Below are 27100 nucleotides of genomic sequence, written 5' to 3'. Positions count from 1 at the left end.
CATGAACTCCTGCAATTTCATGCTACTTCAGACTCCTGCCTGTTCCCACTCATCTGCCCTGCCCTTACAGGGCCATGACTAGTCAAGCCACTCGCAGGACAGACATAGCATTCAGGAGTGCTCCTCCTTCCCAGTAGAACCTCCAGTGACTTTAACAGTTGCACAGTGCTGAGAAGCTCAACAGATGCTGCTTTTCTTTCATCATTATAGCAAGAAAAATCGTTCCAGTTGTGCTTCTCACCATCACACTAGTGTTAGGCACAAGAGCCTCAGGAAAAATGGCAACTGATCATGCTATGAGAGTATAATAAAAGAACTGATGTTGTTTGCTTCCCACATTTAAGGTGAAGACACATTTAATATAGATAGGACAGTGGGGCTGAGCTGGAAGTAGCTTTACCACATTCACTGTCTTATCACTCTCTGAAAAACAGTTCTGTGACGGAAGCTACTCTATGCTCCCCTGAATCGCTGTTTACAACTAGAAAAGTGGGATTTAGGATTTTTAAAATTTTAAATAAATAAATGAAAAGCTGGCTGTGCAGGGTTCTGATAGGCTAGCCTCCTGGGATGTCACCCAGAACCTGCAATACTTCATATAATTTATTTATTTACTCACTCCATTTATATACTGCTTTTCTCACTGCGACTCAACGCAGATTACAAAGTTAAATTGCTCAATAAAAGAGTATACAATAATCAACAAAACTACCGATTTGAAAAACAATGCAATATAGTACAATAAACAATGCAATAACACTACCTATTTTTTCACAGACATTAATACTACAACCCTGTTCCTTTTATAAAAAGGAACTTTTAGAGTGTTCATTTTAAACTGATGTTGCAAATGAACAAATAAAGGCATGAAAGTTAATGCGGCATTTTTTAGAAAATAGGAAATTATGAAATCTGACTTAAAACAGGAAAGAGACTGATGGCTGACTTGGCATTTGAATTGTTTGTATGCATGGGTGCCAAATCTGCAAAGCTGTGAAAATGCTGGGCTCACCCTATGGCTGAAGGACCAACTGAAAACTCTGTTTTCATACTACCTCAGCCAACAGTTTATTGCCCTTTTCCTAGGCATTATTCAGGCAGAAGGTGGTGAGCTACTGTGAGCTATCCGTGCTGTTTTTCAGATGAACAAAAGTGAGGTATGGCTAGGGTCTTTCTCCTCAAACAACTTAGCAGTGAGTGTACAGACAAATAAAAAGCGGGTTCCCCATGATATAGGCTAGCAGCTGAAGGTGTTTCCCATACACTGGGAAGACAGGGAGGGTTCATTAATTGTCTTCTTCCTCCTGCAGGGCTCTGAAGCGTGGCTGCCGATGCTTAGAGGTAGACTGTTGGGATGGGCCTAGTGGGGAGCCCATTGTCTACCATGGCCATACATTCACCTCCAAGATCCCCTTCCGGGAAGTAGTGTCAACTGTTGAGAAATATGCTTTCCAGGTAGATTGAACTCTTCTGTCACCAGGGACAAGTGGCTTTCCTCTGCCAGAGTGGAGGGATGACCTGGATGGAATGGCAGAGGATGCATGAAGGGAAAACTACAGTATCAAAAGGGAAAAAATGTATGTAGCCAAGAGGGAACGTGGGCAGGTGACCCTCGACAGTCCCATTACTGGAATGAGGACTGCCATGTTGCTTATGGTGGGGAATTCTGAAGTAGAGGGTTTCCATCATTTGTCTACCTCAGGGCTGGACAACGCTTTGAGCCCAAGGGCCTCATCTGGATCTCCATCCACTTCTGAGGGCTCCTGGTTGCATGGCAGTTCTTCCTGTTTCTAGCATCTGCAGTCCCATGTGACATCTGGCACGCTCGTTTGGGGAAGGCAGTGGTGCTGGGGACCAAGCAGAAGCTGCTGCCTGCTGTGGGTGAAGCTAGGGGTGGCCAGGTTCCCCCTGGCTGCTGGTGGAGGGCAGGGGGTGGCCCTCTGTCCTATCCTGCTGCTGTCATAATGCCCTCAGCCCTTTAACTGCTTAACAGTTTTGGTGGGAGACAAGTGGGCTGATGTGATGTTCTAGAAACATTTTAAGCAGCTTACAGGCCTATGAAAATATCCCATGAACTTCGTGTGGCTGCTATACTGTAATTTGTCCATTCCTAGCATACTCAAAACTCAGTATTACAGCCCAAGGGGTCCTATGACTCAACAATGTGTGTGTGTGTGTGTGTGTAGTGTATTAATCCAATTTACAAAAATCATATATGAAAAAGGCAATATGGTAACAGTTTAAGGTGGACTTTTCGTAAGATGACATTACCGTGGAAGTCTGATGAAACAGTAAGATGTCTCCTTTTCCCTAAATGCCTGAAGCAGAATTTTACTAAAAGGGATTTCCAGATAAACTAAAAATGCTCTGCCCTGTGCACACACACAGATTTAACTATACAGCGCATTGGGTTATGGAGGAAATACTTCAACGGAACAGGTTTAAAAATGGTGTGTTCTGGGTGTATTTGTTATAGTTCATTTAATTTATGAATTTAATTTATGATGAACATTCCCTGTTCTTCATACTGTATGCCAAAGTTATAATGCCTCAGTATATTTCCACTTGATCATTCATCACATCTCTTAACCTGTAGTGGAGCTTGGGAGCACAACAATGAATTGGATCCTGTGATCCCTACACACAAGAATTGCAGACCATTGCTGCTTTCCCCACTCCCCCAGCAGCCGTTTCATAGGGTCACAGGAACCGTGGGTGGGTTGTGAGGTTGCATATGGGAAGGTGGAAGGGGGTGGAGTAATTCTCTTCCTCCCATCTGTGGCGCTGCTCTGACAGAAAAGGCAAAAAAGGGGGCAATTTCATCCCCTTCCCCTGCTATGTTGCAGCCTCATGGTCCACGTTGTGGCTATTGACCCACTAGTTTTCCACAACCCAGAGAATAAACTTTTCTGAGGTCAGAAATGGCAGTTGGGGGAGGGGAATGCAGTGATTTGCAGTGATGCTGTGGTTTTTGACACATCCTAGCGATGACCTTCATTCCCTCCTCCATTGTCTCTGACCCAGGAATCAATTTATCATGGGTATAAGAGCCACTTACTGGCCCTTCAGGATGTTCTTCAGTTTTCAGTGGCATTTACAGCATTCTTAGTCCCTTCTTTATTTGTTTTATTTTTATCTTTGGACTTCTGTCCCGCCCTCTATCCTGGCCAAAGTCGGGCTTAGGGCAGCTAACATCAAGTAAAACATTATAAACAACAATAAAATACAAGGGAAATTCAATCCTAATTTAAAACCACAAGCTTCTAAAATTAAAACAAGCAGGCGCTCCTTGTCTGCACACAGACCAGTCCAGGAGAAAGCGATCGGGGCCCCCCGATAGAAGAGGAGAAGGAAAGAAGAGGGGGGGTACGGGGAGGCCAGCTTTGACGGAAACCGTCGCTGCCCTCGACCACAGGGCTGGGGGAACATTTTGGCCTCGCTGGCCCTGTGGAACCGCGTCAGATCCTGCGGGGCCCTGGCCTGGGGAGAGACGGGGCTCCGCCAGGCTGGGCCAGGGCTGAAAAAGCCTCTGTGCTCTGTATCCAACTCTTGAACCATCATTGCTTCGTTTATCTTCTTGTGGGGTTGGTCTTGCAGGTTTCTGATTATCCCGTCCTCCTATCCATCGAGAACCACTGCAGCATCGAGCAGCAGGATGCCATGGCACAGCAGCTGAAAAGCATTCTCGGAGAGCAGCTCCTCACCACCACCACGGACGGGCGAGTCCCTGTGCAGCTGCCTTCTCCTGAGGTAGGGGTAGGGCGTGGGTCAACGGATTTCTCTCCGACTAAGCTTAAGTAGCCAAATCACAATTACAGGAGGTAGAGCCAGCTCAACAACATTTGTGTGCCCTGATGTCCTTTATCGGCCTGAACCTTTAATAATGGTAGTTGTAGGAGTCAAAGATGAGAGAAATGAGGGGAGCTGGTATGGTTAAAGCATTAAACTAGGTCCTGGGAAGCCCAGGTTCAAATCCCCACTCATGCCGCGGAAGCTGGCTGGGTGACCTTGGGCCAGTCACACACTCTCAGCCCTGACCATGGCTAGTATTTGGATGGGAGACCTCCAAGGAATACCAGGGTCGTGATGCAGAGGCAGGCAATGGCAAACCACCTCTGAACGTCTCTTGCCTCGAAAACCCCACCCGGGGTCGCCATAACTCAGCTGTGACTTTATGGCAAAAAAAAAAAAAAAGGATTAAGACAGGTAGAAAGACTGGGGTGTGGGTTCAAAAGGAGTGTTTGTAGGAAGTGTTTTTTTTTAAAGGAATGTTTGATGGGAACTTTAGGGAGACAATGGGGAAAATGGAAGGACTGGTTTGCACCGGAAGATGTCAAGGCAGAAGGGAGATGTACTGGGGGCAACTAAGCAGTTTGGTAAATAAATTTGTAGTGAAAGATGGAGAACATATGAACGAAAGAAGAGCCCTGCTGGAGCAGGACCAGTGAGGAGGGGCCCATCTTGTTCAGCATCCTGTTCCACACTGTGACCCACCAGTTCCTCAGGAGGTCCAACCACAGGGCACAGAGGCTGAGGCCCCTTCCCCTGATGTTGCCCCCTGGCACTGGTCTCCAGGTGTATACTGCCTCTGAATGTGCAAGCGCCTTCAGTCTCCATGGCTAGTAGCCCATGAGAGACCTGTCCTCCATGAATCTGTTTAATCCCCCTTTTAAGGCCATCTATGCTTATGTCCATTGCTCCACGCTCTGGCAGCAAATTCCATGTTTTAATCAATCATTGATTAAAGTTTTTCCTTTTATCTGTTGTTGAGTTCTAGTATTATAAGAGAGGGAGAAAAAGTTATCTCTATCCATTCTTTGTGTTCCATGTGTAATATCATAAATCTATCATGCCCCCCTTTTTTTCTAACCTGGAAAGTCCCATTCTCTTTAATCTTTCCTCATAGGAAAGGTGCTCCAACTTCTTAGTCATCTTGATTGCCCCTTTTCCAGCTCTGCAATATCCTTTTGTACAAGGAGAGCCGACACCATAAGCTGGGATAATCAAAGGGACATTAGAATATTGACCATTTAGTGTCAATGCATCAACATGCTGATTCAGAAAGATGTTTGCTAGAAGTAGATGAGGGGTTGACATGGCTATAGTGAAAGATGTAGTCGAAGGCTTTCACGGTCAGAGTTCATTGGTTCTTGTAGGCTATCCGGGCTGTGTGACCATGGTCTTGGTATTTTCTTTCCTGACGTTTCGCCAGCAGCTGTGGCAGGCATCTTCGGAGGAGTAACACTGAGAGACACTGTCCTTCAGTGTTACTCCTCTGAAGCTGCCTGCCACAGCTGCTGGTGAAACGTCAGGAAAGAAAATACCAAGGCCACGGTCACACAGCTCGGATAACCTACAAGAACCAATGAAAGATGTAGCTTTGCTGGCAGACTCACCAGAAAATGGCTGCTAGACTGAGATGGAGCTGCTGGAAACAGGGGGATCCCCTCCCCCACGATGAAAAGCCCAATTTCTGCCTTGCTACTGGCTCTGTGTCCTGACACAGGAACTGAGAGGCAAGGTCATTCTGAAGGGGAAAAAGATCGGGTGCCTAGAGGATTCTCTGATTGGACGGCCAGATGAGGAGCCTGAGGGAGAGGATTCTGAGGAGGAGGAGGAGGAGGAGGAAGAGGCAGAAGAGGAAATCCTGCGCAATGAAGCAAAAAAGAAAGAGAAGGTAGGTGAGTGTCCTGGGCAGGTGGTTCCTTTTCAGACAGTGCCAACCCCAGGAGTAGTAGCTGAATACTCCTACATGTATGGTAGTTTGGGTGGGGGGAGGGTGAGCTTTGATGATTCTCCAGAGGCTACCAAAACCCACTGTGAAGACAGGGCAAACTTGCTCATACCCCAATACATACAATTTTTAAATTATTTGGAGTCACCGGCTCTATCTAGGAAGCTAAAAGATGCTTCTATCCTATGACCCATCTTCTAATCTGTGATATTGAAATGAGAGCCAGTTCTTATTTTTTAGGAATACCACTTTAAAATTCCAGCTGCATTAAAGAAAGAAATTCAACAGCTGCAACACCTGTGTGCCAGGAAAAATTCCCCTTTTGAATTTCCATTAGCCATGTGTCAATTAACACTAGAGAACCCTGCCAGAAAGAGAAAAAAAAGAGGATAACCCTATGTGGGAGTTACTTCCATGTCTGCGTGCACATTGCAAGTGCAACAAAAGAGGATGTACCAATACAGAATCAAAGAAGAAAAACCCCAATGGTGCAGTGGAAAAAGACATTTTATTATGTATCACTTGAAGATCCTTAAATGTTTCACATGCAGCCTCATCAGGGGATCTGTAGTCAGCCATCTCAGAGCGTTCTCACTGTAATAAGTGTATCTTTTTTCCTTCTCTTCTCTGACTCCGCTTGCTAGGGCTGTTGAATTTTTAAAAAATCATTTTAATTCGGATTCACGGTTAAGTGGCCTTTTTCCCCCGGAGAACCCCAAATTCCCCTATGTAGGGGTAGGTAGGAATTCGGGTTTAAATTCGGGATTCCCGAAAAATTCGGCCATTTAAAGCCATTTAAACTCATTTGCGGCTTTCCGTGGCTCTGGGGGGGCATCTTTTGAGCTGGAGGTCCCAGATTTTCAGGGTAGCATGGAGGGACCCTCCTTGCAAGAACCCCCAGGTTTGGTGAAGATTGGGTCAGGGGTTCTGGTGTTATGAGGTCTGGAAGGGGTCCCCCCCATCCACCCATTGGAATGAATAGAAGCCGGTTTCATCCCATGCAAGAGGCTTGGATTTTAAAAGGACATTTTCATGTGTGCTTGAAGCTGGCTCAATCTGCATATGAATCGCAAGGAGACTGCCTATTTTGCATTTGTATATGTCTCCAGCTTACCCTCTGCAACTAGCTCTTGAGAAACTGCCTTCCAAATAGGAGGCTGAAGTTGGTTCCCAGGTCGTTCCCTATTCCCAGTTCCTTATTCACATTTCCTAGTTCCTGAATGATATTGAGGAAAATTTAAAAGCTCTGCACCCCAAAATATGGATTGGAGGCTGAAGTTGGTTCCCAGTTCCCAAAACAATCTTTGGCACAGGAACCGGACTTTGGACCAGAACTCAGCATGCACCATCGTGGAGGGCACAGTCCCCTGAATGTGGGGGTGTATGATATGTGGTGGTCCATTCCATATTTTGGGGTGCAGAGCTCCAGTTACTTATTCGAATCCTCTTTGCAATATAAGTTTCGGCGGGGGGACCCAAAAAGAAGCCAGTGGTGCCAGAACCGGTGTTTGGACCAGGCACCGCTGTATGTCTTCTTGGAGGGGACAGTCTCTGGAGTGTGGGTATGTATAATGTGGGGTGGTCCAAAGATTGTTTGGGGTGCAGCTGAGCCCCAGAGTCTGTATGTGCATCTGTCCTGGTCTGGTTCTTGTGCATCTGCCACTGGCACAAGAATCGGACTTTGGACCAGGACCCAGAATGCACCACCTCGAAGGGCACAGTCCCCTGAATGTGGGGGTGTATGATATGTGGTGGTCCAATCCATATTTTGGGGTGCAGAGCTTTTAAATTTTCCTCAATATCATTCAGGAACTAGGAAATGTGAATAACGAACTGGGAATAGGGAACAAACTGGGAAGTGGGAACAACTTCAGCCTCCAATACATATTTTGGGGTGCAAAGCTTTTAAATTTTCATAGAATCATAGAATAGAATCATAGAATCATAGAGTTGGAAGGGACCACCAGGGCCATCAAGTCCAACCCCCTGTACAATGCAGGAAATTCACAACTACCTCCCCCCTCCACACCCCTAGTGACCAGAAGATGGCCAAGATGCCCTCCCTCTCATCATCTGCCTGTCACAGAATCAGCATTGCTGACAGATGGCCATCTAACCTCTTCTTAAAAACCTCCAGGGAAGGAGAGTTTACCACCTCCCAAGGAAGCCTATTGCAGGATGTCCGCTAGGGATGCTGAGGACTTCTGCTAGGGACGCTGAGCTGAGCACCATGTCTCTTGGGGGCTCCCAAGGGAACCAAGATTTGTTCGAATCTGGGGTGTAATCCTGCACCCCTACCCGATCCTAAATAGTGGATTGGGAAACAGGATCTCCCCTGCTGCCCACGAAGTGCGGTTTGACCCCGTTTCGCTGAGAGTGTCAGGCTGACTTTTAGATTCTCCGTTTGCCTCCAGCTTCAAGGTTGTTTACCAGAACAGCCTCCAGCTGGCATAGCTCCTCAGGGCCTGGGAGCTTTGTGGGAGCCTGGTAGTCTGAATTGTATTATCTTGATATGACTGTATTGTCTGGGTTTCTCCATATAACCAAGTGTACACCCTTCCCCCTTCGTTCCTGCCTTTTGATTTCTAAGCTCTGCATACCTGTTACCAATAAACCAACTCTTTTGGACTACTGGTCTCTTGATGTGGCTATTGGACTTTCAGTGGAAACAAGTGCTTACATTAAGGCAGGAACCCTTCTCTCTTCTCACCTGCCAGGCTAGAGCCCCGGAGGGTTCGCCTAGCGCTCGGATTGGAGCTGGGACGGTGCTCTCTGAGTTACCTGCCCATGGCTGGAGCCCCGTGCGGGTCACCCGGGACCCGGGTGGGAGCAGGATCGCTCCCCAGGTGGTGGGTTCCTGCCTGGAGCCCTGGAAGGCTCCCATCCTTGGTTCCTTCCGTTGGGGACAGCAGATGACGACCCCGACATAGTGCAGGACGTTTTAGCCGAGATACATCGGACTGACGCGGAAGTCAATCACCTGACTGGACTTGTTCGGGCTCAGTGGCGTTCTCTGGCCGCGACGGTTCCTTGAACATCCGAGGTCACGGATTCTAGTGCCCACCAAGACCTCCACACCTTGGACTGGTTGGTGGAGGACGCTCGGTTGGCAGCGGAGGATTTACAGTTGTTGACTAACTTGTTGGCGGGACTAACCTCAAGCGACACGCAGTTGGACCAGGCAGTGGTCCCAATCCGTCCTGCTTCACCGCAAGACATGGCGGCTCTAGCCGCGCCGGATCCCCAGCTTTGCCAAGCGGAGGCCAAAGCGGTGGCAACACAGGTGGCTGCGCTCTTTCAGGGAAAGACCTTGGCCACAATTTCAGTGGCCGAAATCACAAAGCATCTGACCCCTGAATTCGGTACCGATGCGGCGGCCCTGGCGGTTCAGATCCAGCTGCTGCTGGATCTTACCGACCCCTCCGAACTCCTCTTGATATTGGAACTGGAGGCTCTCCCACTGGTTACCACAGCCCTCGCCGCTAAACGTGAAGCCAATCAGGCCTTGGCCGAACACAAGAGGGCCAAAGATCAGGCGCGGGCAGCGGAGGCTGCTGCAGCCAAGGCTCGGGCCGAGCAGGAGGAGAAACAACATTTGGCTGCCGAACGAGCAAGGTTCGGCACACGCCCTCGAGACATCGGGGGCTATGGATTTCCCTCATTTCCCCCGACTTTCGTCCCGTCTCGCAGTGGCCAATGCGCCCGTGGATTCGCCGGAGGTTTACCCAATGTACCGGATGTTTCCGACGAGGAGGACCTGTACGGTGGGGAATCACTCTGGGCCGCTAACCTACGGGTCAGCCAGTCCCGCCGCACTGGCGGTGCCAGCGACAATGTGTTTCTGTTACGGAGCCAGAATCGGGACCTTATGGACCAGGTGGCCCGCTTACAAGACCAGATGGCCCAATTACTCCGCGACAACAATCAGTTACAACAGGCCCAAATGGCACCCATTGCCCCGGGTCTGGCTACGCCGCCGCCACAGCAGCCACCACAGCAGCCGCCACAACCGCTGCCACAGCAGCCGCCACAGCAACCAGCGGCGCCGGTAGTTCCTCCTGGCAGAGGGCCCGTTGCACCAGGAGCCCCTGCCCTGCCGTTGCTACCGGGTGCGCCAGGAGTACCGGGGGCACCACTTCCTGGACATCCACCCGCAGCACCCCTGGTTCCTTGGAGACAACCCAAGCTGAAAGTTTCCTATGACGGTTCGGTTGAGACTCTGCCCCAGTTTCTACACCATGTGGATAGCTACATGAGGGAGCATAGGCAGTTCTTCCCTACCGAAGACAGCCGCGTCCGTTTCGTTGCCTCCCTGCTGACGGAGAAAGCAGCCGACTGGATGATTCTCCAGTTTGATACGCGGACCCGCTCCATTCGCTCCCTCGACAATTTTATGTTTGCTTTGAGAAGGCGTTTTGAGGATCCCTTTATGGGAGAAAGAGCCAAAGCCGAACTTTTGCAACTACGGCAAGGTTCCTCTCCAGTCTGAGAATTCGCAGATGAATTCCAATGACTCGCTAGTAAAATAGTGGACTGGCCTGAAGCTACCCTTATCCACTATTTCCGAGAAGCCTTGCATCCGGACATTCTGAACTGGTCATACATGCGGGGTGTCCCTGACACCCTGGAGGATTGGATTTTACTGGCGGAGGAGGTGGAGAGCCGCCAACGATTCATTTCCCTGGTCCGGCATCGAACCAAAGAGAAGAGCAGCCAGAAACCTCCCCCCAAAACTTCAATTTCCTGCCCAGAGACCAACGCGGCCCCCTCAGGATCGTGAGTCTTGATTCCAGAGGGGAGCCTGTCTCGTTTGCAGTGCTATGGGTCACTTCGCAGCGACTTGCCCTCAGCATCCGGATCTCCCTCGACCGGACGCACCGCCTCGGGCTCGGGGACACAGTCCCTCCATAGACTGGAAGGCTGATACTATTACATTCACCGATCCTGTCTATGAACAGCATCGCCACGAACTCGCGGTGGTCCTTCCACCCACCTCAGCCTTAGCCTCCGATGCCCTCCCTTCAGCTCAGTTACCCGATGAATACCGGGATTTCGCTGATGTTTTCGATGTGAAGGAATGCGATACATTACCCCCATCGCAGAACAGACTGTGCTGTTGAGGTGATAGGAGACTGCAAACTGTCTAAAAGTAAGATCTACCCTATGAACATTTTGGAACGTGCCGTACTGCGGGACTTTTTGGATAAAAATCTCGCTCGAGGGTTTATTCGGCCATCAACTGCACCCAACTCAGCCCCCGCTTTCTTTGTCCTTAAGAAGATGGGTGACTTACGCTTGTGCATTGACTTTCGAAAACTCAACGCAGTTACTCTAACCCCATCCCTTTAATCTCAGATATCTTGGGACAATTGAAGGAGGGGCGCATTTTCACCAAGCTGGACTTGGTTGAAGCTTATTACTGAGTCCGGATTTGTGACGGGGACGAACCCTCACAGCCTTTTCCAGCTGCTTTGGAATGTATGAGTTTCTGGTGATGCCTTTCGGATTAAAGGGGTCTTCATGCAACTCATTAATGAAGTCCTCCATGATTTGTTATATCGGGGCGTGGTGGTTTATCTTAATGACATTCTTATTTACTCCAATTTCATGGACGAGCATGTTGCTCTTGTCAAAGAAGTGTTGCAGCGTCTTAGAGACAATCAACTTTATGCTAAGATCTCTAAATGTGAATTTCACCGAGAAGAATTAACTTTCCTAGGCTACATCATTTCACACCATGGGCTAACCATGGATCCTGCTAAGATACAATCTGTAGTTGATTGGGCTCCTCCTTCCACCCGCAAACAAGTGCAACAGTTTCTCGGGTTTGCCAATTTTTATCGAGGTTTCATTCCCAACTTTGCTCAAGTGGCACTGCCACTCACAGACCTCCTTAAAACCAAGGATAAGGGGGTCTCTGCCACATTGCCCAACACTAAGATTCAGTGGACGGCTCAATGTCAAACTGCCTTTGACAACCTTAAACAGGTATTCACTTCAGAGCCGGTGCAAAAGCACCCTGATCCTGACCACATGTTTGTAGTACAGGTGGATGCATCAGATGTGGCCATGGGAGGTGCCCTTTTGCAGCAGGGTCCAGATGGTCTTCTCCACCCCTACGCCTATTTTTCTAAGAAATTTGTGCACTCCCAACTGAACTGGCCAATTTGGGAGAAGGAAGCTGCCGCCATTCACCATGCCCTCACTACATGGAGGCAGTTTCTGAAGGGTTCCAGGGTTCCCTTTGAGGTCTGGACAGATCACAAAAATTTGGAAGCCCTTACGGGGGCTCACAAGTTGTCCGCGAAACAGCAGCGTTGGGCTGACTTTGCTCAATTTCGTTTTATGCTCAAACATGTGCCTGGAAGGCTGAACGTACTAGCAGATGCTCTTTCCAGACTGCCCCAATATCCGGTGAAAGTTGACCACCCAACGGTCTCCTTATTCACCCCAGCACAAAGGGGTGCCTTGCCTACCTTGGTGGTGCAAACCCGGTCTCAAACTCTGCTCCAGTCCCAAGCCTGACCAGCGGACATCACCGCTTCTGAGGGGGGGTCGCCTATACAACCGATCAGCCCGACTCCCTCACCAATTGTGCCTCCTGCGCCAAGAACCCCGACTCGACCTATTGTACAATCCGCCCCACTGACGCTGCCGTCTAGCCCCGCGCCACCCTCCTCCACAGCCGGAGTGGACCTGCCCAATTCCTTCGTAGACTCTCTTCGTACCCAGTGCCTAGCTGAACGCACAGCTCAAACACTTCCCCCTTCCCTGCTAGAAAGGGGTGGTTGCTGGTACAAAGACTCTAAACTGTATGTGCCTAAAGGGCTGTGGAAGGAGGTCCATGGAGCCAAAACTGCAGGACACTTCGGATTTCTGAAAACCCTCTACTTATTGTGTAGGCAGTTTTGGTGGGCAGGCATGCGTGCCGACATGGACTCTTTCATCCACAGTTGCCCAATATGTGCCATGGTCAAACGGTCCCAGGGAAAGCCCTCTGGACTTTTGCAACCGCTAGAGGTCCCCACCAGACCCTGGGAAGTCATTGCTATGGATTTTATGACAGATCTCCCTCTCAGCGAGGGTAAGACAGTCCTGTGGGTGATCACTGACTTGTTTTCCAAGCAGGTGCATCTCGTTCCGTGCGCAGGTATACCCTCCGCCCCAAAGTTGGCCTGCCTCTTTGTGTCACATGTTTTCCGTCTACATTCCTTTCCACGCAAGATAATTAGTGACTGCGGGGGTAGTTATGTCACCAAGTTTTGGAAAGCTTTTCTCAAATTAGTAGGGGTGGAACAAGGTCTGTCTAGTGCTTTCTACCCCCAAACAGATGGACAGACTGAACGTGTTAATGCTGTCCTGGAATGTTACCTGCGTTGTTATGTCAATTACCATCAGGATGATTGGGTTGAGTTGTTGCCTTTTGCTGAGTATGCTTTAACAATGCTGTACATCAGTCTACTGGTTTCAGTCCCTTCTATGCTGTATATGGTCAGGATTTTAGTTCCATTGGGCAAATCGATGTTTCTGGGGTGGAGGGGGGTGAGGATGTGGCATCTTGGGTACAAGCAATCCACACCACCTGGCCCTGGCTGGTAAAGAATTTGGAGAGGGCAAAACGTAAATACAAGGATCAAGCGGATAAACACTGCTCCCCTGGTCAAGACTTTAACGTTGGAGATTTGGTGTATTTGTCCAAGAATCTATGGTCCACCCATCCGTGTGGTAAGCTCAGTGCCAAGTACGTGGGTCCTTATCCCATTGCTCAGATAATCAACCCAGTCACCGTGGAACTATCCCTCCCAAAGACTCTGAAGCACGTCCATCCTGTATTTCATGTCAGCCTCCTAAAGCCTCATATTGCCGCTCCGGAGTGGCATCCTGACCCGCCTCCTGAGCAGCCGGTCATGGTGGGGGGGGGAGCATTTCGAAGTTGCTAAAATTTTGGACTCCCGTTGGCATCGTGGTTCTCTTCAGTATCTTTTTCGTTGGAAGCACTTCCCTCCTACCTATGACGAGTGGGTGCGCTCACGCGATGTATCCGACCCCCCACTGGTGCGCGCATTTCACAGTGCCTACCCCACCAAACCTGCCCCCTTTCGGGATGGGAGGGGGCCTTGAGGGGAGCAGAATGTCAGGCTGACTTTTAGATTCTCCGTTTGCCTCCAGCTTCAAGGTTGTTTACCAGAACAGCCTCCAGCTGGCATAGCTCCTCAGGGCCTGGGAGCTTTGTGGGAGCCTGATAGTCTGAACTGTATTATCTTGATATGACTGTATTGTCTGGGTTTCTCCATATAACCAAGTGTACACCCTTCCCCCTTCGTTCCTGCCTTTTGATTTCTAAGCTCTGCATACCTGTTACCAATAAACCAACTCTTTTGGACTACCTGTCTCTTGATGTGGCTATTGGACTTTCAGTGGAAACAAGTGCTTACAGAGAGAGCCATTGGACGACTCTCGGAATCCTGGATGAGGTCCCGCCTGGCCTGAGGGGAAACCATTGCCACGAACTTCTCTCTGGAATTAGGCTCAGCTCTCCCCTACCTATTACCATCTAAGCAACGATACATAAGCAAGAATACCTACTCTTCTAAAATCTGAGTAAGTAACAAGAACTCTTGTTTTACCTGGAATTGGAAGTTCCGAAGGAGTGGAAAAAATATCTATAGAATCCGTATCTCCCCATCTGAGTTTTGGATGACTCTTTGACATTTAAAGACATTGGATAAGCCGGCAGGATCTTAATCAAATTGATCGGTGGATAGACATAACAATTGGGACCTTTTGAATGACGTTATAGCCACCAATCAGAAACTCAGAAGTATAAAGGGGAGGGTTGAGCAGATTCCCCTCCCCCACTTCCGGGAGGAGGCTTTTCTGAATAAACAAATTTTCAAGCCACGTCTTATCCGGAAGCATCAGCTATTGTCTGCCATCGCAAGAATACTACGGGATTTGAGACCGGATGTGTGGCACCACTGTGTAACTGGCAAAAACTTCCCAAGTTCCTAGGCAAAAGGAAGGAACGGCAGGTGTGCGACCTTATATCCTGTCCCCCGTAACACCACTTTACAACTCACAATGTATACCTGTGCAGATTTTACAAATTAAACCTCAACAAACTATCAGAAGCAGCAACCATGGAAAGTGAGACTAAATTCATGGATCGACTAGTCTCTCTGACAAACAATATCTATGAACTTGTCAATCGGAAAACTGGATGTAATTTCGGGAGATCTCAAAGATATAAAAGACCAAATTAATGCAATGAGATCAGAGATGAGAGAAGGAAGCTCCCCAAACGACAAACCATTATAAGAAGAATTAAATTCTGCAAAGGAGATGGAGAGCTATGAAGGACTACCAAAGGATATACATCTGCAAGAAGAAATTGAACCAACCCAATTGACAACCATGGATATGAACGTAAGAGACTTTGACTTTTGTTTGTATGATTTACCTGATGAACTTTTCAAAGTCAACTGGGAGAATTTAAAAGGGCAAAAAGCTGGAAATACCGGGATTTTTCTTCTCACTTTAGGGATGGAAGAAAATATGCTGCAGATTTACTATCCCCCATCAATTTTCACAGAGGGAATTGCACTAACAACTTCCATGGATGCCCTTCGACATTTAAAGCTACTGGGAAAAAGAGGAAGATGCTGGAAATTTAAGCTAAAGAACCTGGGTCAAAGGGTTTAGTCTTGCTTGGGATTTAATTAAAAAGAACTGATTAAATGGCTTGGCTCTGACAAAAACAGAATACTTAATGGCATTAACATAACTGATACTTATTAGATATGTGGGAGAAATGGAGGAATCATAATGATATTCTCAAAAGAAGTTAAAATGATACTTATTATCTAATCCATTTTTTATTTTAAAAATAGTGCTTTTTATTTCTGATCTTCCTTTTTTATTTTTATTTTATTTTTCTTTATTTGAATATAGATAAATGAAATAGCAAATACTTAGATTCTGAGTAATGTTAAATAAACAAAAAAAATCTTATAAACGTTTGTAACAATATTAGGATTACAATCTTAAACAAAGGAGATTACAAATAAATGACAAGATTGAGGGAGGTGTAAGGGAAGTCTATATTTTATTTTTTATCTATATATGTATTTTCAACAATTGTTTATTAGAATTTATACTCTGATGTTTACCTATATTGATTTTTGAATACTTTGTCTAATTAGTATAGAAAAATAATTTAAAAATTAAAAAAAAAGAAGAAGCCTGTTCCACTGAGGAACCGCTCTGTTAGAAAATTCTTCCTAATGTTTAGACGGAAACTCTTTTGATTTAATTTCAACCCGCTGGTTCTGGTCCAACCTTCTTGAGCAACAGAAAACAACTCTGCACCCTCCTCTATATGACAGTCCTTCAAATACTTGAACATGGTTATCATATCCCCTCTCACTCTTTTCCTCTTCAAGCTAAACATACTGTGAGGATTCCCAACCCCCCTGTGCAGTTTCCATAAAATCACTTGCTCAGACGATCATTCAGAAACAAGGAAGTTTATTAGAAGCTACAGGAGACTAGGCCCTTACAGGATCAAAGTTGCAAGTGCTTTCTATTTCCCAAAGACAGCAATATAATCCATTCTACACAGCAGATGCCCGTTACATGTTTTGAGAACCATGAGATAATCGTGCCTAGCACACGAACATCAAAAGGTCTCAAGAAGCTCGTTACTACAATCTACAATCTACAAACACCAAGGCCAGAGAAAGCAGGGGGGAGCTGTAGCAAGCGAGGGAAGCGGGGAGGGACATTCCAGCCTGGGGCCTGCTGGAGCTGACAGTTGCAACAGCCTGAACCAAAGTTAGCAAAAGGGCCGCTCGGCTGCTTTTACGAGCCAAAGCGGAAACACACAGGAATGAAGCATACAGAACCTCACATTCTGCCCCCCTTAAGGCCCCCCTCCCCCAAACTCAGCTGGACGGGGCTTGTCAGGGTAGGCAGAGTGGAACTCCTGTACCAGGCGTGGGGCAGCAACATGGGGAGCTGCTACCCACTCATCCTGAGCGGGACTGAGATGTTTCCAGCGAATCAAATAAAACAGCTTCCCCTTTTTCAGTTTAGAATCCAACACTTTAGAAACCTCAAGATGTGTCTTCCCCCCTACAACTGTGGGAATCTCGGGTTTGGGAGGAGGATGGAACTGAGGAGCTGCCACGTATGGTTTGAGCAAACTAATATGGAACACCGGATGCACTCCTCGCAGGGACTTGGGGAGTTCCAATTCCACAGTGACGTTGTTGATGACCCGGGTAAAGGGGAAAGGACCCACATATTTGTCACTGAGCTTTTTACAAGGCCGAAGGGACCGTAGGTTTTTGGTGGAGAGATATACCTGCTCCCCCACCCTGAGTTCCCACCCCGGGGATCGATGTTTATCGGCCTGGTCTTTGTATTTGCGCTTGGCTCGTTCCAGATTCTTCTGAAGCCAAGGCCAGGTAGTCTGCACCACTTGTGCCCAATCCTGGACCTCCTGTATTCCTTCAAGTTCAGGAGGGATGGTAGGGGAACCAAAGGGACCGAATTCCCTACCATACACCACCTGAAACGGACTGAAACCTGTGGAGGAATGGGGGGCATTATTATAGGCATATTCAGCAAAAGGCAACAGGTCTACCCAATTGTCCTGGTGGTAGTTAACGTAACACCTCAGGTAACACTCTACCACAGCATTTACACGTTCGGTTTGACCATCAGTCTGAGGGTGGTAGGCTGAAGAAAGACCTTGTTCTTCCACCCCCATGACTTTCAAGAAAGCCCTCCAGAATTTGGCAACAAATTGAGCCCCTCTGTCGGAGAGGACCTTCCGCGGGACCGAATGATGTTTTACCACATGATTCATAAACAACCTTGCCAGATTTTGAGCCGAGGGTAATCCTGCACAAGGAACAAAGTGAACCTGTTTCAAAAATAAATCCGTTATCACCCACAGTACAGTTTTACCCCGGCTTGGGGGTAGGTCAGTAATAAAGTCCATAGCAATAACTTCCCAAGGCATGGTTGGAGTCTCCAAAGGTTTCAGGAGACCAGGGGACTTTCCCATTCGTCTCTTGGCGGTGGCACAGATGGGGCAGCTGCGCACGAACAGTTCCACATCAGCTCTCATGCCTGGCCACCAAAATTGATGCCGCAATAAATGCAGAGACTTTACGAACCCAAAATGTCCTGCTAATTTGGCCCCATGAACCATCCCCAAAACCTCTTTTCTAAGTGTTTCAGGAACATAGAGTCTATTCCCTTGGAACCAGAAGGGACCCTGTTGTTTAAGGTTTGCGGGGAGGCTCTGTAACTCCTCCTCGTGCTTTGAGGCTTCCAAAAGCCTTTGTTGGAAAGCCTCCGGTACTCCTTTCAGGGGAGTTAGCTCTTGGGTCTGGACCTGGGATCGGGTGGTTACGGCCAGTCCGGTGATTTCCCCCCTCTGTTCCGGGGTAAACAGAGACTCAATTGGGCGATCAAAGTCATTGCAGTACTGGGGAAGTCTGGACAGGGCATCGGCCAACGAATTATCCTTCCCTGGCACATGTTTATGGACAAATCGAAACTTGGCAAAGAACTGTGCCCAACGAACTTGCTTCGATGTGAGCTTTCTAGTCCCCTTTAAGGCCTCCAGATTTTTGTGATCGCTCCAGACCTCAAAGGGAACCTCCGCTCCTTCCAAGAAATGTCTCCAAATGGTGAGGGCATGTTTTACTACTGCCGCTTCCTTCTCCCAAATGGCCCAACTGATTTCAGATTGGGAGAATTTCTTGGAAAAATAAGCACATGGTTTCAGCTGGCCATGTTCGTCCCGCTGCAAAAGCCCCCCCCCCCATGGCAACGTCTGAAGCATCCACTTGAACGATAAAAGGCTTTTCACAGTCTGGGTGAGCGAGAACGGGTTCGGACGTGAACAACCGCTTGAGCGTCTCAAACGCCTGCTGGCAGTCCGAAGTCCACTGCAATTTAGCAGAAGGCAAAGTGGCAGCCGCCCCTTTCCCCTTCGTGCGCAAGAGCGAAGTGAGAGGGAGTGCTACCTGGGCAAAATTTGGGATAAAGTTCCGATAAAAGTTCGCAAAACCCAAAAACTGTTGCAAATGTCTACGCGTGGTAGGGGGGTCCCACTCGATAACCGCCCGAACCTTGCCAGGGTCCATTTCCAAACCCTGGTGAGAGATCACATACCCTAGAAAGGTGATGGAGGGTCGATGAAAGTCACATTTAGAAACCTTAGCAAATAGTTTGTGCTCGCGCAACCGCTGCAGCACATCTCGGACCAATTGAACGTGCTCTTCCATGGTTTTTGAATAAATGAGGATATCGTCCAAGTAAACCACCACTCCGCGGAATAATAAATCATGTAACACTTCATTAATTAATTGCATGAACACACTCGGAGCCCCAGAAAGTCCGAACGGCATCACCAAATACTCAAACATTCCAAAACAACTAGAGAAGGCTGTTTTCGGTTCGTCCCCTTCACATATGCGAATGCGGTGGTAGACTTCTACCAAATCTAGTTTAGTGAAAATCTGGCCCTCCTTCAATTGTGCGAGCAGGTCTGGAATGAGAGGGAGGGGGTATGCATTAGACTGAGTGACTGCATTCAGTCTACGGAAATCGATACACAGTCTCAAGTCACCCGTCTTTTTCTTGACAAAGAAGGCGGGGGCCGAGTACGGCGCCTTTGAGGGACGGATAAAACCCCGCGCCAAATTAGTGTCCAAATAGTCTCGTAACACGGCCTTTTCATTGGGACTCATGGGATAAATTTTTCCCTTGGACAACTTGCCATCCCCCACCACTTCAATAGCGCAGTCAGTTTCTCGGTGAGGAGGCAATTCATCACATTCCCGCACATCAAACACGTCAGCGTACTGAGAGTACTCGCTGGGGAGTTGAGGTCGAACAGCCTCGGCCTGAGGGGCCCCCACAAGAGCGGCGGCTTGGGTTTTGAGCACTCGATCCTTATCATGGTGCTCACACAGGGTATGGGGAAAAGTGAGCGTCCGTTCAACCCAATCTATGGAGGGGTTATGTCCCAGCAACCAGTTCATTCCCAACACAATGGAGGCCTGGATGGGAGCAATGGTGAAATAGAGTCGCTCCCAATGTTCTCCCATGCCCATCACAACCGCAGCCGTGCGGTGGGTAACTGGGCCCCCTTTAAAGTCACTACCATCCATTTGGGAAAAGCGGATGGGTTTGGGTAACCGCTTCCGTTTAAACCGCAGTTGCTGGGCGACTTTCTCACTTATCAGGGTACGAGCACAGCCCGAGTCAACTAGGGTTGTCAGTTCAAACGAAGGTCCCCCTTTTGGCAAAGTGAGAGTAACCTTTACATATACATTGTCTTCCTGATCGCTTACCCTTAGGGGAGCTCCTTGTACAACTTTCGGAGCGGTCTGCTGAGGAGCCCCCTTTACAGCAGACCGATGGCGTTTTTTGCCGGCACGTCCCATTTCTCCTCCTCGCTGGAGGAGGCAGACTCAGCATTTGTAATCCGTGACTCCGGTGAGTCGTAAGTTTCATTTGTAATCCGGGACCCCGATGGGTCCGTAGCTTTCGAAGCTCCAAGTTCGGTCCTAGCGTGCAAAGCCGTTGGCATGCTCCGTCGACCAGATGCGCCGCTCCGGCGGCGGGGTTGCCCCTCGGGGGGGGTCTTTTCGGGTTCGGCCGCTGCCGGCCGAGATGGTCCCGGACGTACGATCCGGGAAGGGCACTGAGATGCAAAGTGTCCCTTACCTCCGCAAACGAGACAGGCCCCGCTCTCAAAGCGTTTGCGGTGTTCGGTCACAGACAGCCCTCCCCCCGGGGGGAAACAAGAGTCTTTCGGACCGCCGGGTCTGTCTCCACGGGCTTTGGTCTCTCGGCCGGTACATTGCCTGGATAGGAGCAGCAGCTGCTTCCGGTTCTCGATGTCGGCGGCATGCCGAACCCAACCCTCTACATCTGGGGGGTCACCTTGCATAAAAGCCCAGTGTTGCAATTCCGGGTTCAAACCCTCGTGGAAATATTGCACTCTGGTAGCTTCACTCCAGTCCAAAATCTTACTCGAGAGCGACTGAAATTCACTTGCATACTGCGTCACCGACTTAGTCCCTTGGCGCAATTGTAGCAAGGCCGTTTTGGCTCTCTCACCCAAGTGTGGATCCTCAAAACGATGCCAAAAGGCTATCATGAAGTCATCGAGACTTCGCAAGACAGGGGAGCGGAGCTCATACTGCAGGACCATCCAGGCGGCCGCCTCACCCTGCAGTAGAGAGGCCACATATTGGACCCGGGACTCTTCCGAGGTGAAGGTCCTGGCCTGCTCCCGCATAAAAATATCCACTTGCACCATAAAAAATGTCAGCTGGTCGCTCGACCCATTATACGTGATTTTCAAATCCTGCCGGACCGGCGGAGTAGGACGGACGGTGGCGGAGGGGCTGCGGGCTGCTGTCCTCCATCCGCTGGGGCTGCAGGCGGCTGCAGTGGGTTTACCCGCAGATCATCTAGTGCTTGAGCCATCTCCAGAATTACCGTATTCATGGCATCCATTCATTCCAGTATCTCCTGCCATTCCCCCTGCCACTGTTGGCGTTCCTCTTCCATCTGGTGCATCAGGAGGGCTTCCTTTCGGGCTGGATCATTCTCGAAGCCAACCCCGGGAACTCCAGTCCTCCTCGCCCGTACGTCGCTCTTAGGAAGGCAACCAACCTCTGGGGGACTCCAGCCAGGTGTTTAACCGGGTGGATTTAGGCTTTGTACCTGGGCCCGATCCCGAGTCAGCTCCACTGGGCGTCTTCCCAGTCGACTTCCGTTCCGAGGGTTTCGGATCGGGTTTCTTTGGTACTGTGTCATCCTTCTCTTTCTTGTCATCCCCGTTGCCTGCCATAGCTGTCCAAACGTGGGACAGGAGCAGGAATCGAGGCAAGGACTTGCAACTTAATGTGAGGGTTCCCAACCCCCCTGTGCAGTTTCCATAAAATCACTTGCTCAGACGATCTTTCAGAAACAAGGAAGTTTATTAGAAGCTACAGGAGACTAGGCCCTTACAGGATCAAAGTTGCAAGTGCTTTCTATTTCCCAAAGACAGCAATATAATCCATTCTACACAGCAGATGCCCGTTACATGTTTTGAGAACCATGAGATAATCGTGCCTAGCACAGGAACATCAAAAGGTCTCAAGAAGCTCGTTACTGCAATCTACAATCTACAAACGCCAAGGCCAGAGAAAGCAGGGGGGAGCTGTAGCAAGCGAGGGAAGCGGGGAGGGACATTCCAGCCTGGGGCCTGCTGGAGCTGGCAGTTGCAACAGCCTGAACCAAAGTTAGCAAAAGGGCCGCTCGGCTGCTTTTACGAGCCAAAGCGGAAACACACAGGAACGAAGATACAGAACCTCACACATACCCAGCTCCTTCAACCTTTCCTCATAGGACTTGGTCTCCAGACCCTTCACCATCTTTGTTGCCCTTCTCTGGATACATTCCAGCTTGTCTACATCTTTCTTACATTGTGGTGCCCAAAACTGAACACAATGCTCTAGGTGAGGTCTAACCAGAGCAGAGTAAAGCGATACCATCACTTTGCGTGATCTGGACACTATACTTCTGTTGATGCAGCCCAAGACTGCATTTGCCTTTTTAGTGACAGCATCACACTGCTGACTCATGTTCAGTGTTTGGTCTAACTAAGACCCCAAGATCCTTTTCACAAACACTACTGCTCAAACAAGTCTCCCCCATCCTATAATTATGCATTTGATTTTTCCTACCTAAATGCAGAACTTTGCATTTGTCTTTGTTGAAATGCATTTTATTAGTTCTAGCCCATTTCTCCAGCCTGTCAAGATCATCCTGCATCTTGGCTCTGTCTTCTACCATATTTGCTACCCCTCCCAATTTAGTATCATCTGCAAATTTAATAAGCATCCCCTCTATTCCTTCATCCAAATCATTTATAAAGATGTTGAACAACACAGGGCCCAGCACAGATCCCTGAGGAACTCCACTAGTCACTTCTCTCCAAGTGGACGAAGAACCATTAACTAGCATTCTTTGGGTATTATCTGTCAACCAGTTGCAGATCCATCTAACAATAATAGGATCTAACCCACATTTTTCCAATTTGTCAACTAGAATACTATGTGGAACCTTATCAAAAGCCTCACTGAAATCTAGATAAACTATGTCTACAGCATTCCCCTGATCCAGCAAGGTAGTAACTTTCTCAAAAAAGGAGATAAGATTAGTCTGACATGACTATTCTTGAGAAACCCATGCTGGCTCTTGGTGATCAGATCCATCCTTTCTAAATGCTCAAGGACGGACTGTTTGATGATTTGTTCGAACACTTTTCCTGGTATAGAAGTCAAACTGATGGCTCGGTAGTTACCTGGATCCTCCTTTTTCCCCTTCTTGAAGATGGGGACAACATTTGCCCGCCTCCAATCATCGGGCACCTCACCTGTTTGCCAAGACTTTTCAAAAATAATGGGCAGAGGTTCCCAAATTACATCTGCAAGTTCTTTGAGTACCCTTGGGTGCAATTCATCTGGCCCAGAGGATTTTGTTTCATTTAAAGAAACCAGGTGTTTGTGCACTACCCCAATGCCAATTCTAGGCTGCAAATCCCTTCCCTCATCACATGTTCTGTTTATGCCATGTTGAGCACCACTTCCCTCACGAGAAAAGAATGAGGAAAAGTAGGAACTGAGGAGTTCTGCCCTCTCTTCATCTCCTGTTACAATTTCACTTTCCGGTCCACGCAATGGGCTTATCTTGTCCTTAATCTTACTCTTACTCTGTACATAGGAAAAGAACCCTTTTTTGTTGTGTTTAGCATCTCTCGCTAGCCTAAGTTCATACTGAGCTTTAGCTTTCCTAACACTCTCCCTACAAGCACTAGTTATTTGCTTATAAATGTGAGAGTCTGTATGTCTTTGTGTGCTGTTATCACAATCCCCCCCCTTCTCCACTGGACTCGTAAAAGCAGTTCAGACCATTTGGCCTTCCCTGGTCTCAGGCACCATATCTGTCAAGCCCTGACTGGTATGTCTCACAAGTGCCTCCCCTGCTGTGTTTCCCGGCTGCGCTTTGGTTCACTCCCTCTTGCCAATTCCGGCCTTGGGATGTAGATAACTCTAACTAGCTCTCTGGGGACGATTGATGTCTGTACCATGCCCATCTATCTTGTAGCTTCCCATAACATAGGTGTGACCTTTTGCTACCCTGTAGGGGATATAATCCTGTAGTTAAGCAAACTGGCTTACTTGCAACTTTCTATCAGTGTGTGGACTGTATCTTCTGTAGCTTCCAATAAAAGAACCTTGTTTCTATATGCCTGGATGAACAAGTGATTTTTTGGGATTTGCACAGAGGGGTCAGGAACCCTCACATTAAGTTGCAAGTCTTTACCACGTTGACCTGCTCCTGTACCGTCTCTGGACAGTTATGGCTGGCAACGGGGATTCCAACGACAAGCCGGACGACGGCGACAAGAAAGACGGCGCTGTTCCCACAGAGCCCACCGTGCCCCCGCCGGACGGAAAGTCGCCGGGGAAGACACCGAGTGGGCCTGACAACCGACCCGGTTTGGGAACTAAGCCAAAGAAGACCCGCTTGGAAAGCTGGCTGGAAACTCCCAAGCATTGGTCGCTACCGAAGAGCGACATACAGTCAAGGCGGACTGTGCTACACGGGGTAGGGTTCGAGGACGATCCCGCCCGGAAGGAAGCTGTGCTCCTTCATCAAATGGATGAAGAGCGGCTGCGCTGGCAGTCTGAACGCCAGGAATTACTGGAAAGAATGGACCTGATGCAAACCGCGATGCTGGAGATGGCCGGGGCCATGGATGCACTGAAGATTAAGCCCCCACCCGCCGCTCCACCTGACGGGGGACGACAACCGCCACCCAACCCCCCAGTACCCCTCGCTCCGCCAGCGCGCAGAGACCTGAAGATCACATATGACGGGTCGAGTGACCAGTTAACCTTCTTCATGGTACAAGTGGATGTTTTTATGCGTGAACAGGCCCGGACCTTTACTTCAGAAGATTCCCAGGTCCAATACATCGCTTCTCTTCTTCAAGGGGAAGCGGCCGCCTGGATGGTACAGCAGTATGAACTACGCTCCCCGGTTTTACGAAGCCTCGACGACTTCATGGTTGCCCTTCGACATCGTTTTGAGGACCCGCATTTGGGTGAGCGAGCAAAGGTTGCCCTACAGCAACTACGCCAAGGGACTAAAACCGTTGCACAGTATGCAAGCGAGTTTCAATCGCTGTCGAGTCGAGTTTTAGACTGGAGCGAGAATACCCGAGTGCAGTGTTTCCGCGAAGGCTTGAACCCGGAATTGCAACACTGGGCCTTCATGCAGGGCAACCCTCCCGATGTTGAAGGCTGGATTCGCCACGCGGCCGACATTGAAAACCGTAAGCAACTGCTGCTCCTGTCCCGGCAACGCACCGGACGGGAGACCAAACCCCGTGGAGACAGGCCCGGAGGTCCAAAGGACCCTCGCATCCCCTCCGGGAGCGGACCCTCCATGGCCGAACGCCGTAGGCGTTTTGAGAGCGGGGTCTGTCTCGTTTGCGGGGGGAAAGGACACTTTGCTTCGCAATGCCCTTCTCGAACCGGGCGCCCGGGACCGACTCGTCCGACCACAACCGAACCGGAGAAGCCCTCTCCCGAGGGGCAACCCCGCCGCCGGAGCAGCGCGCCTCCTCCGAGCCGACGCAGCGCACCCTCAGCCCTGCACACCCGTACCGGGGTCGTTACCTCGGACACCGTCGACCCATCGGGGTCACGGATTACAATGGAGACCTTTGACTCTTCGGAGTCGCGGATTACCAACCCCACCACCACTTTCTCCAGCGAGGAGGAAGACTGGGACCTGCCGGCAAAAAACGCCGCCGGTCTGCTGTAAAGGAGGCTCCTCAGCAGACCGCACCGAACGTTGTGCAAGGAGCTTCACTAATGGTAAGCGCTCAGGAAGACAATGTATATGTTAAAGTCAAACTCTCACTACCTAAAGGGGGTCCCACCTTAGAATTCACCGCCCTGGTGGACTCGGGTTGTGCCTGTACCATGATGAGTGAAGAGGCAGCCAAGCTGCTGCAAGTCAGGCGGAAACGACTGCCCGAACCCATCCGTTTTTCTCAGATGGATGGCAGTGACTTTAAAAGGGGACCCGTAACCCACCGCACCGCAGCGGTTATCATGTCCATAGGGGAACATTGGGAGCGCCTTTATTTTACCATAGCACCCATTGTAGCACCCGTAGTTTTGGGAATGAACTGGTTGCTGGGGCACAATCCCTCTATAGACTGGGTGAAGCGGACGCTCACCTTCCCGCGCCACCCGTGCGAATTCCATGATGAAGAAAGGGTGCTCAACGCTCCTGCGGCCGCCCTCGTGGGGACCCCCCTTCCCGAGACTGCTTTGCCCCAGCTTCCCAGCGAGTACTCTCAGTTTGCCGATGTGTTCGATGTGCGGGAATGTGACGAATTGCCCCCCCACCGAGAAACGGACTGTGCCATTGAAATAGTCGGGGATGGCAAATTGTCTAAAGGGAAGGTGTACCCCATGAGTCCAAATGAAAAGGCTGTGTTGCGCAAATATTTGGACACCAATCTGGCGCGGGGCTTCATCTGCCCGTCCAAGGCTCCCTACTCGGCTCCCGCATTTTTTGTCAAGAAAAAGACGGGGGATTTAAGACTTTGTATTGATTTCCATAGACTGAATGCAGTCACTCAGTCTAACGCCTACCCCCTCCCTCTCATTCCAGACCTTCTCGCACAATTGAAGGAGGGCCGAATCTTCACCAAATTGGATTTGGTGGAAGCTTACCACCGAGTATGCATTCGAGAAGGGGACGAACCAAAGACTGCATTTTCTTGTTGTTTTGGAATGTTTGAATATTTAGTAATGCCGTTCGGACTTTCAGGGACTCCGAGTGTGTTCATGCAATTGATTAATGAAGTCCTACATGATTTATTGTTTCGAGGGGTGGTGGTGTTTCTAGACGACATCCTCATTTATTCTGAATCCATGGAAGAGCATGTTCAGCTGGTGCGCGAAGTGCTGCAACGGCTGCACGAACATAAACTGTTTCTAAAGTTTCCAAATGTGATTTCCACCAACCCTCCATCACCTTTCTGGGCTATGTAATTTCCCATCAGGGCCTGGAAATGGATCCCGAAAAGGTTCGGGCGGTAATGAACTGGGAACCCCCCACCACGCGTAGACACTTGTAGCAATTTTTAGGCTTTGCCAACTTTTATCGAAACTTCATTCCTAATTTTGCCCAAGTAGCGCTCCCTCTTACCTCGCTCCTGCGCACTAAGGGGAAGGGAGCGAACGCCGCTCTGCCTTC

At 49.1% G+C, this 27100-nt stretch overlaps 1 protein-coding gene across 1 annotated transcript in view; it reads left to right on the top strand.

Annotated features, from left to right (window-relative positions):
* The window catches only part of PLCD4 (phospholipase C delta 4), a 63916-nt gene that overhangs the window by 14239 nt on the left and 22577 nt on the right, over positions 1–27100 (top strand). The window contains exons 7-9 of the mRNA XM_056861300.1: positions 1311–1455; positions 3598–3750; positions 5507–5677. Coding sequence (XP_056717278.1) covers positions 1311–1455; positions 3598–3750; positions 5507–5677 — 469 coding nt within the window. The remainder of the gene's footprint in view (positions 1–1310; positions 1456–3597; positions 3751–5506; positions 5678–27100) is intronic.

The sequence above is a fragment of the Euleptes europaea genome, chromosome 15 (genome assembly GCF_029931775.1).
Source record: "Euleptes europaea isolate rEulEur1 chromosome 15, rEulEur1.hap1, whole genome shotgun sequence".
Taxonomy (NCBI): domain Eukaryota; kingdom Metazoa; phylum Chordata; class Lepidosauria; order Squamata; family Sphaerodactylidae; genus Euleptes; species Euleptes europaea.
This window is presented reverse-complemented; position numbering and strand designations above follow the sequence as displayed.